This window comes from Barbus barbus (assembly GCF_936440315.1).
Source record: "Barbus barbus genome assembly, chromosome: 2".
NCBI lineage: Eukaryota > Metazoa > Chordata > Actinopteri > Cypriniformes > Cyprinidae > Barbus > Barbus barbus.
In genome coordinates, this window is record NC_136730.1 from 8,455,314 (window position 1) to 8,473,550 (window position 18,237).

General features: G+C 39.8%; 1 protein-coding gene across 1 annotated transcript in view; it reads left to right on the forward strand.

The window, feature by feature from the left end:
* Nucleotides 1-1,420: 1,420 nt before the first annotated feature.
* LOC306888224 (kin of IRRE-like protein 1) overlaps nt 1,421-18,237 on the forward strand; it is a gene marked incomplete at its 3' end in the record, with an annotated part of 35,589 nt that continues 18,772 nt past the window's right edge. Inside the window, exon 1 of the mRNA XM_079446429.1 lies at nt 1,421-1,536. Coding sequence (XP_079302555.1) covers nt 1,488-1,536 — 49 coding nt within the window. The 5' untranslated portion in view covers nt 1,421-1,487. The remainder of the gene's footprint in view (nt 1,537-18,237) is intronic.

Consider the following 18,237-nt stretch of genomic DNA (forward strand, 5'->3'; position numbering starts at 1 on the left):
GGGCTGGGTATAAGGAAATAGTGATGGGCAGTTCGAATCAGTTCTTTCGAGCGTTCGTTTCAAAGAACCGGTTCAAAAACAGCGAATATTTTAAGCACTTCAAACTAAGCATAGAGGAAAAAAGCGCTTCCTGTAAAATAGAACAGGGGATTTAACCTCTTTTTTGTTTGAGTCAAAATCTTTTTTTCTCATTAAAAAAAATCTGAATATGTCCAAAGAATTATTTTTCTTTTTAACAATACAAACGCTTTGGTTCAGTACATTGGTAACTTATTCATAACTCTTGGTTAGTTGTTTATACATTGATGCAAATTTTAGGTAAGAATCTGCTACTGTCAATTACTCGCCTGCATATGACTATCCTCATATAAATGTTTTATGTCTCTGTTTTTATTTCATGCTTGTATGATTGTATGTACATACAATGTTTTTATGTATGTTGCTGTTGTTTAATACTTGTTGGTTTAATTACCAGTGTTGGGAAGTAACTATATGTAACTAAATTATGTAGGCTAATTAAATTTAGTTTAATTTAAGTTTTGACTCGAGAACCGCTCAGATTCAGTCCGATTAGTAACCGCTGTTCAGCAAGTTTGTGAACCGATTCATTGAAAAGATTCAGTTCAAGAGAACGATTCGTTCATGAATTGGACATCGCTGAAAAGAAACAGAAAGGGAGGGAGCAGCTGCTGACACGAAAGAGAGAGAGGGAGAGCGAGACAGCGAGGGAGAGAGAGAGAGGGAGAGAGAGAGAGAGAGAGAGAGAGAGAGAGGGGGAAAGAGAGAGAGAGCGAGGGAAAGAGAGAGAGAGCGAGAGAGAGAGAGAGAGAGAGAGAGAGCGAGGGAGAGGGAGAGAGAGAGAGAGAGAGCAAGGGAGAGAGAGAGAGAGGGAGAAAGAGAGAGAGCGAGGGAGAGAGAGAGAGCGAGGGAGAGAGAGAGACAAACACAAACACACACTTTTAAACTGTTCACAGAATTCTAGAATTGATTTGTTCTATTTTGTTTAATTATATATACATGCATGTATTTTTTATATATATATACATACTTGTTCTATATTTAATGTAAACACTATGCTTTGGCAATACATTGTAACAATTGTCATGCCAATAAAGCACATATTGAATTGAATTGAATAGAGAGAGGGAGAGAGAGAGAGAGAGAGAGAGAGAGGGAGAGAGAGAGAGAGGGAGAGAGAGAGAGAGGGAGAGAGGGAGAGAGGAGAGAGAGAGAGAGAGAGAGGGAGAGGGAGAGAGAGAGGGAGAGAGAGATGAACAAGGAATGTGCCACTAATAAGAAACCGGAGCGTCGCTGAGGACGCAAGAGAGGAGGGCAAAAGAGGGAACGGCTGAAGAAAAACGACTAGAAATGCGCTAAAAAGTAGCGAAGGGGGGCGAAAAGGGCCAATACACAGCGGACACGTGAATGGAAGGATTATAATCCACCGTTGGAGGGATTTTGACGCTCCCCATGCGGAGATTTGAACCATGCAGGGACTGCTGCTGCTTCTGAGTTTGGCGTTGAGTTTTCACAGAGGTAAGAGACTCCGTTTGATGAACCGCGAGCTCATGTGTGAGCGCAAATGAGAGAGAAAAGGGGGTAGATGTGCAGAGGATTTTACAGCGTTCACGTCTGTCCGGTCATAAAGGTGCAACGTGACCTCTGCGTTCCACGCGCAGAGTTTACGGTTCTGTCGTTCGATTCCGTTTATAACGGGATGACTATAAACTCTGCCAGCGGCGTTCCCTCCCGTCAAACATGCTCCCGTCATGAGAATACAAATTAGACGAGAGGTTTGAGGGGCAAAGGACACGCGCCCATGCACACGTTCATGCATACGCACGCAGGGGGTCTTTGACAGACTCCCGCATCAAGAAACGCAACACTTCGTTTGCTTTTCACGCAGGTAATTTCAGCACCTGCCCCCGTCTGACACTCATTTGCGTTGGATCACAAATAACCGACTATTTTCACTGCACACAGAACGGCTAATTAATGTCTAGCATTGTTGCAATTCCAGGTGCGCCTGTATTAATGTATCCAGCGAGTTGCTAGGCGACAGCGCCGAGCTCTACCTGTTAGATTACAGCATCTTTTCCCGTGATCGCGCCTATGCGGACACTCTCCCTATTGTCTACTGTCACACACTGTGCGTGTGTGTGTGTGTGTGAGTCAGAGAAAGAGGGAGAGCAGGTACAGACCACTCCATCATAGGTGAGGGGCGTGTTTTTGTCCCGACAAGGTAGAACAGATGATGTAAGCCATTCTCATAAGGTCCACAATCAAAGCAGAAACATGCATATTCATCGAGAAATACCTTTTGAAAACAGGTCCAGGTGACTCTTGATGGCTGCTTTGAATGTCAGCATGCGACAAGATCTGGGGAGATTGGTCTTCCAGGGATTCAGACACGGCTTTGTTCAGCATCACACAGTGTTTAGAGCTGTTATAAAAAATGAAGCAGAATACAGAATGACGCACTAGAATGAATGAAAGTACGGTGTGAAATACACAACGTGCATTACAAGTAGCAAAGGGGAAATTAATTTCTGGTCATCATTTTCTCAACCTGGTTTTGTTCTGAATTTGTATGACTTCATTTTGTCTGTGGAAAACAAAAGGCTGAATGTGACAGACTGACAATTTTACTGATTTTAAGTGACCTAATATTCACTTAAGTTTTGCATACATTGGTTTTGTTGGAACAACTGTTCAGTAATGCACATGCACTGTTGTCATTTGTAGTGATTTATTGCCGTTATGTCTTAAGGTGGAACGTATTAAGGTATCGGTGCAGTAGGAACGCTAATATACTCAGGGCCAGTCGCCTCGGCTCATAGAGCAACATGACTTGGCATGTAAGTTGGCCCATCAGATACCTTTTTAAAGAGGTGCATAACTGTAATGACTTTCTTAAGGTTAGCAGAGGCAATTGTGATGACCTCACAACAATGCAGCCATTGTCTTTCTAATAACTGTTTGATGGTGCTGTACGCAGTGTGGTAATATAGGTCAACATTAAACACACATTGTGAAGCATAGTAACCTGCCCAAGAAAGACTACATGTGCATACATGCATACTGTAAGGGATGTTCTTTGTTGTCATGTGCTCGTATCCTTCTGAGTGCGCTTAATTTCCATATGCATTCAAAACTGGACCAGGTTGCAGAGCAGATACACTAACGTTTCCGTTTTTGTTACCCTAGCAGTATGTTTTGCAGTATAATTGTTCATTATGGGTTTGCCAGGCATTCCTAAACATGTCAGGTGTTATCTTATTTGTGCATCGTTTGTAATGAAGAGGTCTATAATTTTACAGTGACAAACTGTCGTAATGTGAGCTTAAGCATCAGGCCCACTCCATCTTGGCAGCCACGAGTCATTCAGAAGCAATACTTCTAATAAAACCTGCAGTCGTCCCATGAATCACACTGGTACACAGGCAGGTCCTGTAATTGTTAACTTTTTACAAACTAAGAACTCTGTTGAATCTAAAATCATATGCATTTGTATGTAATGTTAATAAATCACATTTCAACACAATCTAAAGAGTAAAGAAGGAAGAAATAAAGCTACTCTTTTCTACGAATTACTGTGGAATGAATGTGCAGCAGTGGGTTATCAGCTTCTCTTCATGGATATCTGTGTTCCTGCTGAGTTGAGTTCATTCATCTCTAATCAAACTCACCTGAACCAGCTAATTATGGTCTTCAGGTTCACATTACAGGCAGGTGTGTATGAACGGGGTTAGAACTGAAGCTATTGAGCCCACCTGTTCTATTTGTAATGATAGCTCACCAAGCTTCTCATTTACTGTATTACATGTTATTCCAAACACGTTGAAAACTTTTTTTTTTTCATGGAACACTTTTTTAATGATTTTCATACAATGCAACAAAGACACCATATAACAAACTGACTTTTGTGCTATTTTCAAACGAGCTGAAATTGGTAAATTTTGGTCTCATTGTCCATTCCACATCTTCAAACATTGTCTTGGTGTGACATTTATGTGACACATTGATTCACCATTTTTAGATCTGAGCACAACTGAGAATGAGATTTCAGACCTTCTGCAGAGGGTATCAGCATAAAACTTTCAGCCTGTTTCTCATGAGAGTGAGAAAATATTACTAGAAATAACATTTGTGGGGGAATCCTTCCAAATCTGTTTGACTTTCTTTTTTCTGTGGAGCATAAAGATAAGAAATGTCTTTTTTTTTTTTTTGTCCATACAATAGAAGTCACTGTAAACTGAAACTGTTTGATTACCAACATCCTACAAACTATCTACTTAACACACAGAAAGAAAGCCATACAGATTTATAACAACATGAGGGTGATGACAGAATTTTTGATTGATTAAGCCATTGCTTTGTATCTTTAGTATCTGTAGTATGCTAGAATTTTTCTTTTAAGATTTTTAAAATAAAGTTTCAGTTCATGTTTTGTTTGCATACTGTATGTTTCGTTTTTATTTGTTTTGACCTTATATTTCTTAATCAGACTGTCATGACTTCTCTGGTGACGCATTTAGGACTTCTCCAGTCATTTAGTCTGCTTAAACCCTGCCTCTTTCTTACAATCAGTTGCACGTTTGTATTCAGATCTGCCTCCACCCAATCAACAACTGATGACAAAACCAAGTCTCCACCCCACATTTTTTTCTTTTTCAATAATCTGTTTTACTCAAATGTGTCACAATATGGAAGAAAATACCTTTTGCTACTTACAGTTCATTGCAACTTTAAGACCAATTAGACAATTCATTGTTCAGGCAACCCACTGATTAGTCGATTATCAAAATATGTAGACTTTCTTTTTTTCTAATGGAAGCAAGTAGTGTGTTTGTGGGTGTCGTTGGGTCTGGAGGTGAGCCTGTAAGAAAAGACAGCACTGGAGACAGGTGGGTGAAGTTGAGGGACTGAATTGACAAAGATTGGAGTTTTCTTTTTGTTTTTGTTAGGGGGTGGCTGGGTGAAGGGGGAGCTAGAGGGGGGGAGTGCTTTAGGCCAGAGGGAGAGAAAGGCATTATTACTCATGCCTGACTGCTCTCATAGAAGAGGCTGCTCGCACGCTCTCTTCTCCGATCTCTTTCTTTCTCTTGCTTCCAATGAATATGAGGGGGGAAAAGTTCAAAGGCTGGCATAGACGAAGAACTTTGAACCCCCCTCGCCTCTTTTAGGGGCTCCCACATCCCTTCTCATTGAAATGATTTTGAACATGCCATGTTTCCCTTCACATGAACAGCCTTCCATTCATTCACATTGTGTTTGGTCAGCATTAGCTGTTATTTTGTGCTGTTTAAAGAAATAGTTCAACTAAAATGAAAATTCTTTCTTGTTCTGTCACATCATTCTGAACTTTTTTCCTGAACTTTCTACATCTTTTTTCCTGTAGAACACAAAAGGAGAATTTGAGGAATGAACTAGCTATTTTTTCTATACAACAATAGTGACCAGAGCTTTCAAAAGGGTGCAAAATCATCATAAAATACCATAAAATGTAAGTAATGATATTTGAATTGTGAATAGTATTCTTTATCTAGTCAGTTCTTTTCAATGATTCAGTTGATCTGGTTCACTGAACTCGGCTGAATGATTCTTTTTTTTGCAAAGTCTGACGTAGATAACCCAGTAGTACTTAACACTTGGAGACTGTATTAGCTCTATTATAACAGCACTTCTACATAACATGTTGAGTCATATAGACTACTTTTGACAATTTTTTAATTGTTTTTGTGAAGTTGAAAGCTCAAGTTCCCATTCTTTGTAACTGTCTGGACGAAAACCAACCCTAACTTTCTTCATAATTTCACCTTTTGAGTTCTGCAGTAGAAAGAAAGGTTTGCGGCGACATGATGGCAAGTAAATAATGCCACAATTTAAATTTCCGCTGAACTATGTCTTTACAATTGGTCCTCGCTCCTGCATTGCACATCTCTTTCATTACAGAAATGGTTTTGTCGAGGAGCCCCTTGTTCTGGCCCTCGCTCTGCTTTTCATTCTTTTGTCGTTCCTCACTCCCTCTTCTCATTTTTCCCTTCTCCCTCTTTCCATCCCCCAGTTCGTTTCCCCCTTCCCTCTTTCTAATAAGTTCCAGATGTGTTTCTTACATTCCTGTAGTCAGAGGAGAGGGGGAGGGGTCACGGAATGGGAGAGGGAAACAGGGACAGAGGAAAAAAAAGAGAGCGGGAGAGAGAGAGATGGAGAAGCACATGAATTAAAAGAGAGCGCATGAAGAAGAGGCCACTCTGTACTGTAGACACTGATGAGATTCTCCTCTGGTGTGTGTGTGTGTGTTTATTTGTGTGTGTGTGTGTGTGTGGGGAGTTTTTCAGACACTCCTCCCACCACTTCCCCTCCCCCACTGCAATGGAATGTGGCAGATGATGATGGTGATGTCATTTCTCATTCTCTGAAGTTTTCAAATCAGGGAGAGATGATCGACGAATTTGGCCTAACGGCCAGCCGAATAAAAGCCATTCACAGATGGGGAGACAGCGAGGCAATCTGCATCAAACGCATTATTACCGGTCACCTGGTGAGGTTGTGGACCAAAATGTAAAACGCTAGCTGTTCTGGTGCTGACTCAATACAAAGATGCATTGTAAATTTTTTTTTTTTTTTATATACTTAAGTCAATGTGAAATCAAAATGGCCTCTTTGACTTTCCTAACACATGTTCTTGGGCTTATTGAGGATCATTCATTACTACAAGTTAATCCAAAAAAGTTTAAAGGGATAGTTCACCCAAAATGGAAATTCTGTCACACTCCAAACCTCTACAAGTTTGATGAGCCCAAAATGTGATGCAAATACTATAAATGTCAGTGGCTACCGGTCAACTGTTTGGTTACCAACATTCTTCAACATTAATCTAGGTTACTAAATGCTAAGCGTTGTTCATTGTTAATTTGATACCTAATTCATTAATATGCATTAATGCATTAGTAACTTTTCTGAAACAACTACTCCTCCAACCACTTGTTTCCATTTTGGTATGTGACTCACTATCCAGTCAATGGAGTGCAACAGTTGGATTCCGGAAGTAAAAATCCCATTCATTTTTGTTGATAAAAAAAAACCTATTGCAATTTTGCAAATCAATGCCATTTTCATTAACTGATGTTATGTGACTGAAACACTTAAGTGTTTTACTAAAGCCTGATCATGTGGCTTTTACGTATGCTAGGTGACTTGTAAATGTGAAAAAAAACTGTTTCCTTTGCAGTTTTGTGTTAAATTCATTTTTGGAATTGGCGTAAAAACCATCTCATGTGAGCATAACTTTTTTTTTGCGATATATGGGAGTAGGGCTGGGCGATATATCGAACGCGATGATCATGTGATGCGCATGACAATCGCATGCAACATATCGCCCAGCCCTATATGGGAGTTTTTGCAAAATTGACGTGCTTCCATATTTTCAATTTGCAATTTCAATTTGCACAATTTGAAGGGTAATCGTTAAAAAAATTGCCCCAAAAATGGAAACATTGCCTCAGAACACTCTCATGACACACTACATGAAATAATAGTCTGTCATAAATACTTGTGTGTGTGTGCATATTTTGCGGAAAAAGTTTGCTTGAAAATAAGTCTGTAATGTTGCAATTCAACTCGTAGCCAGTTGATTCGGTTTGATTCATGTACAACTCTTTAATTTTTTTTAAATCCCTATGGGAAAAATACTTTAGCAACCAAGCTGTGCTTTATTACCAAATGATAAAATGAAGTCCTGCCCTAATTTCTTAGTTGAATATGAAAAATCACTCATGAATGGGTTACATTTTCTGTCTGAAGTAAAATATGTTGTGAACGTTGCATTTTAAGTTGACTTGAATCTAGTGATGAATACATTAGGAGCGTGTAAAAATCAATCAGACATAAATGACCCCTGGCTAGTTACTCCACAGCGTTACTCGTCTTTAGATCGGCATTGAAGGAGATTCCCACAGTTGAGTGGAAGGCTTGCTTTTTATATGACTAGTGATTTCCATTTCCGTTTGCATCAAAGTACGTCAAAGTCATACAATAAAAGGCATATGATGCAACAGCAATAAATTCTCTCTGTCTTTTGAGAGCAAGTTTAATGTCAGATTGTGCGTGTTTCCTCATATGCGTGCGCACACACACAAAACACATCTGGCATTCCCAGCCTCTTGATATTTGGAAAGCCAAATATTTAGTGCATTAAAAGGATGTCTTTGAGGTATTAGGTAATGCTTCAAGCCTCGGCCCATTGGAAGTGGACAGTCCGTCCAAGCATTAGCATAGCGCTCTGCTGATGACCCTTGAGGTTGCCATGGTCACTGTATGTAATATTATGTCAATGTTCCCACAGTAGTCATGGCAACAATAGCTCCAGCAGCGATTTGCGCAAATAAATAATGTTAAAATCAACTGTATAAATGCTGCAGGAGATGAGACCCGGTGGCTGAGAATGGAACGAAATGGGGGAAGAGGCAAGAAATAATTGTCCTTCCCTCCTATTTCAAATAGATCGGTTCCTATAGCAACGCTGGGCTGCACAGATAGAGGGACAAAGAACGAGAAGGGGAGGAACGAGGGATGGAGGGGACAAAAGGACAAGGAGAGAGAGAGGTGTGAAGAGGGAGATGAGAATGAGAGAGCGACACGGGGAAAGAGGTGTTTCTCCTCGCTGTCAGGAATGGCAAGGGCGAATCGAGAAGAGCAAAGCGGGAAGATAATAGGTGAAAGCATCGGATGAGGCTGCAGACAAATAAGAGACGACATGAGGAAATGTTGACGAAGGAAAGATACACGCAGACCTGTACATAGCAAAGCAAAGTGCTCGTACACGGTTAGCTAGTAACGGTAAAAACAGGCTGTCAGGGTGGTTTAGGTTTTGCTTGAGCATTTTTTCTTTGCAGTTGTTCCCGCATGACATTTATTTAACGTTTTAAATGTTAAATAGACATAAGGAGACATAAGGAGGCCTTCTGCACATGCAAATACACACAAACACATACATACACATGCATCCATTGGGTATGGTTTAGCTGGACATTTATTTAACTGTTTAAATGTTAAAAATCATATTTACTAAACTGTTTAAATGTTAAATGAGCATAAGGAGGCCTCCTCCATATGCAAATACACAAACATACAAACATGCATACACACATGCATTAAGTGCAATCTTTTAAAACATTGGGTATTTTTAACTGGACATTTAACTGTTATCAAAATGCACATTTATCTGTGCGTTGAAATGTTTTAAAGCACATTTATTTAAGTGCTTAAATGTTAAAGAAGCACAAGGAGGCCTCATGCACACACAAACACATGCATTCTCATGCATACACACATAAACACACACAAACATTCATTTACACACATGCATTTAGGAGGCACATGTAAATACACACACAAACACATACGCACATGCATTCTCAATTGTAATCTTCAAAAATACTACGTAAGTGGACATTTATTTAACTGTTTAAAGCACAAAGACGCCTCCTGCATGCACAAACTCTTAAGCGAACCACACTCATGCGTACACACACATGCCCCAAAAAAAACTTTTGGGGTAGTTTTTTTGCATACGTCAGCTGTTGCTATGGTGACGCAACACTACGAGCCAGTGAAAGTGCCTGATTGGTTGAAGAGCTGGAGAGCAGGGGATGAAAAAGGCATGGAGAGCAGGGTTACTGTATAGGATGCATTAAAAACGAGACGGATGTAATGATTATGACGGCTTTATGAGCACTAATAAATTATATGCTGCTAATTCATCAATGCAATATGGTGCTAATTCAGCAATGCACAGAGCGGCTGAACGAGCCAGTGACATCTGAAATCAGAAATGGTCAATAAAATCATTTGAGCATCCAAAGCATTGAAAGTGGCTGTCTGTTCTTTGTCGAGGTGTCAGATGTTCGTAGCTCCGGCACAGGCACCTTGACCGCAGCAGGTGACGTATTCCTTGTCCAGACACACTCCTTTGTTGTCTGAGAGCGGCTAGCGTATGAAGTCACACAAGTGTCTGGTCCATCGTGCTGCATGCGCACCGAGGAGTTTGAACAGCTCGGCTCTTTTTGTCTGACGTTGTGACAGTGTTGCTTTTACTGGTATCTAGGATTTTTACCTCGAAGGGTCTGTTTTGATTAAAGTATGCCAGGGAAGGTAATGGGGACAGTGCTTTTTTGTCTACCATTCTCATTTGCCATCTTGAAAAACATTGGGTAATTGTTTGACTGGTACTAAAATAATGGAAAAAATGAACCAGTAAGATCTGATGGGACACCATCAATGCTGTTTCCAGATACCTTTATTTTTGTGTAATATTAAAACAAATTACAGTGAATTAATATTTTTTTTTAGCTTCAGAGTGTGTAGTTTTCACTTGTGTAATGTTCAAAAACAGTACAATATCATAATTTATTTAACAACACTGCAAAACTTAACTTGTGTCTTTTTTCCGACACAAATATCTAAACATTCTTAAATTGAGATATAAGCAAAATGTCACTGGGTAATTGTTAAACTTGTACAAAATAAATAAATCAATACTTTTAAAACAAATTACAGTGCCATAATATCTGGTACAAAATACATAAATAAAAAAATTAATTATTTAAAAAATTATTTAACAACACTGGGGGAAAAAAAGGTTTTCTTTAGTATTTTTGTCTTGTTTTTTGAAAAAATATCAAAATTAAATTAATTTATTAAAAGAGAAAACAAGCTTATTTTTCTTACCTCATTAGTAGATATTTGTTCTTGTTTAATGCATAAACTGAATTAATTTAGATCATTTTCATTTTATTTCTTTATTTATTACAAGACTTAATGTCATTATGCTTCTAAGGTATCTTCATTCATGAAAGTATAGAAATTTATAGTGGAATTTGTTTTTTAAAATGCATTAAAGATCTCCCTTTTCAATGTATATTCCACCGAGTTCTGTCTAGTTAATGAGAAAGGGGTGGAGCTTATCCATTTTTATCTCTATTCATGAAGGGGTTTATATTTAAAATGACATCATTTCAGTCTTTGCTGCGCATTTGAATATTTTCGTACTGTAATGCACACTTCCGAAGGCGTTCCATTGGATCCAGTTAGTCCTGGAGTGCAAACAGATAATCTTCAGGATTTATGTTTGTTGACGGAAGTGAATTTGCTGGTGTGCTGGGTTTGCGATCCGGCGATCCCTCGATGAGAGGCTGTTCTCTCAGGTCGGTCAAGTGGTGTGTTCTTGACATGAGTGTGGTGTGTAAGTGTGGTCGGACTGTGTGTGTGTGTGTGTGTGACCACATCTTTGTGCGGTCAGGACGTTGGCAGTGTGGCACGGACTACTGCTGGTACCCAGGGATCAGTGACTCAAGAAAATCAGGACACTCTAAATTTGTCACTGCAGCATAACCCACATAATGAAAACTATACAAGCCCTCTCTCGCTCTCTCTCAGGTCCTTTCTCATTAGTTGCCTTTTACTTCCTCAGCCATGTCTCTCTCCATCGCGGTATTTGTGTTCCTGTCCTCATCTCCCCTGTGTCTTTCTCTCTTCCCCCTTTCCTCTTTCTCATTCTTTTTTTTTGTTTGCTTTTGGTTGATTCATAACTAACAAGCTCATGCGGTGAGCACTTATAGGGGAGACCGGGGCTAGTTGTCAAATAGGAAGCTGTCAGACGTGTTATATCTCAGTAAATATTTGGGTCAAAATGTATAATGTAGTGAAATCTCTCATCCAATTTAAAATTACTAAGATTTTTTGCTCTAGCCATTGGGTAAACAAGTGAACACAATAAAACAACACTGACATGCATTCAAGCAAAAGTTAGCAATATATAATGAAGATAGACTTCAAAGCTTGAACTATGTGAACTACTGTTTAAAGGATAGGTTCACCCAAAAATGAAGATTTGCTTAAAATGTATACACCCTCGGGCCAAAAGATGTGGTTGAGTTTGTTTCTTCATTGGTACAGATTTGGAGAAATTTAGCATTATATCACTTGCTCACCAATGGATCCTCTGCAGTGAATGGGTGCCGTCAAAATGAGAGTCCAAACAGCTGATAAAAACATTACAATAATCCACAAGTAATCCACACCACTCCAGTACATCAATTAATGTCTTGTGCAGTGAAAAACTACATGTTTGTAATAAACAAATCCATCCAAAGTTGTCAGGAGAGAAATATGCACAGGTCAAGCACCGTTTACAAGTGAAAACAAATGGTTGACAGTTAAATAATGGCGCTTTTTTTTGACAATTTAGCACATATAGTGTGACAAGCTGTTAATAAATATGTAGTTCACTGAAGAATGAAAATTCTGTCATCGTTCTATCTCACTCTCATGTCATTTCAAACATGTATGATTTTCTTTTTTCTGCATATCACAAAAGATGTTTTGAAAAATGTCTCTGTTTTTTTTTTTTATCTATACAATGAAAGTCGATGACCCCACATGTCTTCTCGAGGAAAAAAAATCTTCTTTTCAGTTCTGGAAAAAAAAAAAAAAAGTATCTTATCTATACTGATCACCTGTACACTACTCAATGCAGAGCAATACAGTGCTGTAAGCACACTATAATGAATTACATAGCATACATTACATACACAATTCCCATTATTAAATTTACTGTCACCTACAAACAGTACAAACATACTGACATAATTCATTCCAGTGTGTGAGGTTACCAATTTAGTTATTAAATTAATAATTTTGCTGAATGAAATACAGTTAAGAATTAAAGAGTAAACAAGTAACTCTATTAAAGAGTAAACAAGTACTCTATCTAGATTTCTCCGATCTACTTCAAGATGGCGCCGAGTATGGCTGCTGTGGTGTGGAACGCTCCCGTACTTTTGTTGTTTTTGTTTGTTTGTTCTGTGTTTAGTCATTTTCCTACTGTCAGTTTTACCAGAGACGAACTACTGGACATAAGGCAACACACACCGGACATTTTTTTTCCGGTTTTTGATTATTCAGACGCTTTGTTGGATGTTTTGGTCGGAGGGGCAGCGGTCCTAGTCAAACGCGCGCTCAGACGGAAAAGAGGGAAGCGCGCCGGCGCGCTGGTTAAACTCCGCGAACGCGGCTTCCGAACTGCGCTCCCAAGCATTCATCTAGCGAATCTCCGATCCCTTCCTAACAAAATGGATGAACTACTTCTCCTCACCCACACAAATAAGGACTTTACAAACTCTGCTGCATTGTGCTTCACTGAAACCTGGCTGAGTGAAAACATCCCGGATAACATGCTTCATTTGCCTGGATATCAGCTGTTCAGATCAGACCGCATCACGGAGCTAACGGGGAAAACGAGAGGTGGTGGACTATGTTTCTACATAAATGAAGGTTGGTGTTCAGATGTAACAACTCTGAAGAAGATGTGTTCTCCTAATTTGGAGGCCTTCTTCATAAACTGTAAGCCGTTCTATTCACCCCGCGAGTTTTCCTCCTTCATTCTCGTGAATGTGTACGTGCCTCCGGACGCGTGCGTGAGCGCCGCGATGCAACAGCTGGCTGAACAAATATCTGAAACAGAGCAAAGGTACCCGGACTCTTTTTTAATCATTCTTGGAGATTTTAATAAAGCAAATCTCTCCCGCGAACTGCCAAAATACAGACAGCACGTTACATGTCCCACCAGAGACATAAATATATTGGATCATTGTTACACAATAATTAAAGATGCATATCACTCTGTCCCACGGGCAGCTCTGGGGCTCTCTGATCACTGTTTGGTTCATCTCATACCGACCTATAGGCAAAAACTCAAATCTTCGAAGCCTGTATTAAGAACCGTTAAGAGATGGACTAATGAAGCAGAGCAAGATTTAAAAGCTTGTTTTGACCTCACTGATTGGAGTGTTTTTGAAGCCGCTGCCACCGATCTGGATGAACTCACAGAGACTGTAACATCATATATCAGTTTCTGTGAGGATATATGCATCCCCACCAGGACATTCTTATCATTCAATAATGATAAACCGTGGTTTACTGGGAAACTCAAACAGCTTCGTCAGGCCAAAGAGGACGCTTACAGAAGTGGGGATAAAATCTTGTATAACCAGGCCAGGAACAGACTAACAAAGGAGATCAGAGTGGCTAAAAAGAACTACTCTGAGAAGTTGAAAAAAGAACTTTCAGCCAACGATCCGGCGTCGGTATGGACTGGTCTGAGGAACATCACCATGTACAAGACACCACCCCCACAGTCTGTGGAGAATCAACAACTGGCTGACGATCTCAATGTGTTTTACTGCCGATTTGAAAAGGCCAGATTGACACCCAGCACCCGCTCTGATCTGCAGTTCACACATTCACCTTCCCCCCCTGCAACCCCCCTTACTCCCTCCCCCACCATTCTACCTGCGTTTAAAGTCTGTGTAGAGGATGTGAACCGGGTCTTCAGAAAACAGAAATCTAGGAAAGCTTCAGGACCAGACGGTATTTCACCTGCCTGTCTAAAAGTCTGTGCTGACCAACTGGCCCCCATCTTTACACAAATCTTCAACAGATCTCTGGAGCTGTGTGAAGTTCCCCGCTGCTTCAAACGCTCCACCATCATTCCCGTCCCCAAAAAGCCCAAAATCACTGGACTTAATGACTACAGACCTGTCGCACTCACGTCTGTGGTCATGAAGTCACTTGAGAGACTGGTCCTGGCCTACCTGAAGGACATCACTAGACCCTTGCTGGATCCTCTTCAGTTTGCCTATAGAGCAAACAGGTCTGTGGATGACGCTGTCAATATGGGACTGCATTACATCCTGCAACACCTCGACAAACCTGGGAATTATGCAAGGATCTTATTTGTGGACTTCAGCTCGGCCTTCAATACCATCATACCTGACCTTCTCTCAGACAAACTGAGACAGCTCTCTGTGCCCTCCTCCATCTGTCAGTGGATCACCAGCTTCCTGACAGACAGGCAGCAGCTAGTGAGGCTGGGCAAACTCACATCCAGGACTCTCACCATCAGCACTGGCGCCCCTCAGGGTTGCGTTCTCTCCCCACTGCTCTTCTCCCTCTACACGAATGACTGCACATCAAAGGACCCCTCTGTCAAGCTCCTGAAGTTTGCGGACGACACTACAGTCATAGGCCTCATCAAGGATGGTGACGAGTCTGCTTACAGACAGGAAGTTGAGCAGCTGGCTGTCTGGTGCAGTCTTAACAACCTGGAGCTGAACACGCTCAAAACTGTGGAGATGATAGTGGACTTCAGGAGAAACCCCCCTGCTCTCCCCCCACTCACCATCATGAACAGCACTGTGACTTCAGTAGAGTCATTCAGATTCCTGGGCACCACCATCTCCCAGGACCTGAAGTGGGACAATCACATTGACTCTATTGCGAAAAAGGCCCAGCAGAGGCTGTATTTCCTCCGCCAGCTAAGGAAGTTCAACCTGCCTCAGGAGCTGCTGAAACAGTTCTACTCTGCAATCATCGAGTCTGTCCTATGTTCTTCTATAACTGTTTGGTTTGGTTCAGCTACCAAAACAGACATCAGAAGACTACAACGGACAGTCAGGACTGCTGAGAGAATTATCGGTGCCCCTCTGCCCAGCCTCCAAGAACTTTACACCTCCAGAGTGAGGAAAAGGGCTAAGAAAGTCACTCTGGACCCCTCACACCCAGCTCACTCTCTCTTTGTACTGTTGCCCTCTGGCCGGCGCTACAGATCACTGAGCACCAGAACAGCCAGACACAAGAACAGTTTTTTCCCCCAGGCCGTATCCCACCTGAACAACACATAACACACCCCGGTACTGTACATCTGTAAATAACCCATCAAACCTTCATCTGCACATAGGACACATGCACATTCACAGTTCTGTCTATGGCCAAGTCTCTTTTCTGTATATTTTTATTTTTATTACTATTGTTATTCTTAATTATTGTATATTCTCTTCATTAGTGTTCTTTATCACCTTAATTATATGTTGTCTGCACTATGTTTGTACTTTCTGTACTGGAAGCTTATAACACCAAGACAAATTCCTTGTGTGTGCAAACACACTTGGCAATAAAGCTCTTCTGATTCTGATTCTGATTCTGATTCTGAAAAAGTACAATTTAACCATTAACAACATGTTTGTTGGTACCTATAGCAGTTGAAAAAAAGCTGCTCGAATCAGTTCTCTCCTTTTTTTTTTTTACTTTTTGAATCTGACAGCTCCTGGGCTCCAGTGGCCTCATGGGATAGCAAAGTGTCCTTTGGCTGCACACCTAAGAGTCTCATTGAATATCGGATCCGCATATTGTTCACCTACTGTTTCATGAATACTACTCATTTGACATACTGTACACAGGTTTGTATTTCCTCTAAACACGTCAAAGTCTTCAGAGAGTTATTAATCCACCAGCTCTCTCATTTTAGCAGTATACTCTATAAACACACATTTCTATATGTACAAAACCCTTCAGGAGGAGGATGAATGCAGCCGAGTAATCTTCTATAGAAAGGAGTCATAAATACACTGCTGCTTTACAATACGGGCAGCTGTAGACGGCATTGTCACATTGGGTTGCATGACCTCTCTGTGATGTAACACTGTTAATGGATAGATATAGATTTTAGAGAAGGCCAAATACTGTCCCGCTGTATAATAACAACGACTATGATAACTTGATGCTATCTTCTGTAGAGCATGCAGTGCAAAACAATGCTAGAATGTTGCCACAAAGTGATTATGCAGTTGCTAAGGTGTTTTGAGTGTGTGTTTATGTGGTTGCTAGGTGGTTGCTTACTGGCTCAAGTCAGAAGAGCCCACCCATATGTTTCTATGATATTCTGGACCGTCAAGATGTTTCAAGTCCCACTTTCTCTGCATGTTTTATCATCTTATGATACAAATCTTATCACGTTTAACTTTCCCCTCATTTGAGTTCACCTAAAAATGACAATTTGTTATTTACTTACTTACTTACTTCATGCTGTTCCAAACCTGTATAACTTTCTTCTTTGTGGAAAACAAAAGAAGATATTTTGAAAAATGTCTGTTTTTACTTGTTCTTGGAATGAACGTCAATGGGGACAAGTGTTGTTTTGGACCCCATTGGCTTTTATTGAATATACAAAAATTTGAAATTTGTTTCAAAAAAAGATGATATATTAAAATATAATCTTTTTTTTTGTATTTACAGTATTCATATATATATATATATATATGTATATATATATATATATATATATATATATATATATATGAGATTTTTTTATTTATTATTTTAATGAACTTTTATTTTATATATATTTATTTAGTTAGTTTAAAAGTTTAAACTTGAGTAATTTTGTTACTTTTTATTTATATTTTTGTGTAGGTTTTTTATTGTTAGTCATTTTAATACTTCAGCTTTAAGTTTTCAGTTAGTTTCCAAGACAATATTTCTCATAATATATAATTTAATTAAATTTGTATAAATGTAACTTTTTTATATAATGTCTATATTGTTGGTTCAGCTTCATTTCAATGACCAAAAGTAATTTTGTTAATCATAGCAAGATTGTTTCTACAGAAGAAAGTTAGTCGTACATGTTTGCTATGACATAAGGTTGAGTAAATAAACTGAAATTTTCAGTTTTTGGTGAATGATTTATTTTATGAAATTCAAAGCGCATGACACAAAGGAGTTTGAGATGCCAGAGTAGCACATTAACTGCATTATCCTACAGAATATATGATGTTTTTCATGGTCATTAGAGCATTGTTTCCTCTTGTTTGCCTTCATTAAATTTACCCAAAGTGATCACGTATGTTGCACGAGAAGAAGAGGAAACAGACATGGAGAGAGAAAGAGAGAGGGATAGGGTCACGGGGGGATGAGTGGGCATATGCCAGTTGTTAAGAAACTGAGAGACATGGGGACCTACAGAGGAATGCTGGAGGGATGAGAGACGAGAGAGAGGGAGCGAGAGAACAAGAGAGGGCTAGAGGGCTGATATTTAATGTGATAAATGGATTGTGACAGCGTGTCTCCAAACCCCCTCCAACCAGAGAGGAAGACCACAGAAATAGAGCTGGGGAGAGAAAAATGTGTTTAAACAAGAAAGATAGAAAACTGCAAGGAATTGTGCAAAAATGACAAAATGGATCAAAAGTAGTGGCTGTTCTTGTTAATATCGCCCCAAACTAGATGATGGCATTACCAGGGATTCCCATAGGAATGTGAGGTTAAAGGGAAAGTTAATTCTGTCATCATTTCCTCACCCTCGTGCCTTTGGTGGAACACAAAAGGAGAAATACCGAA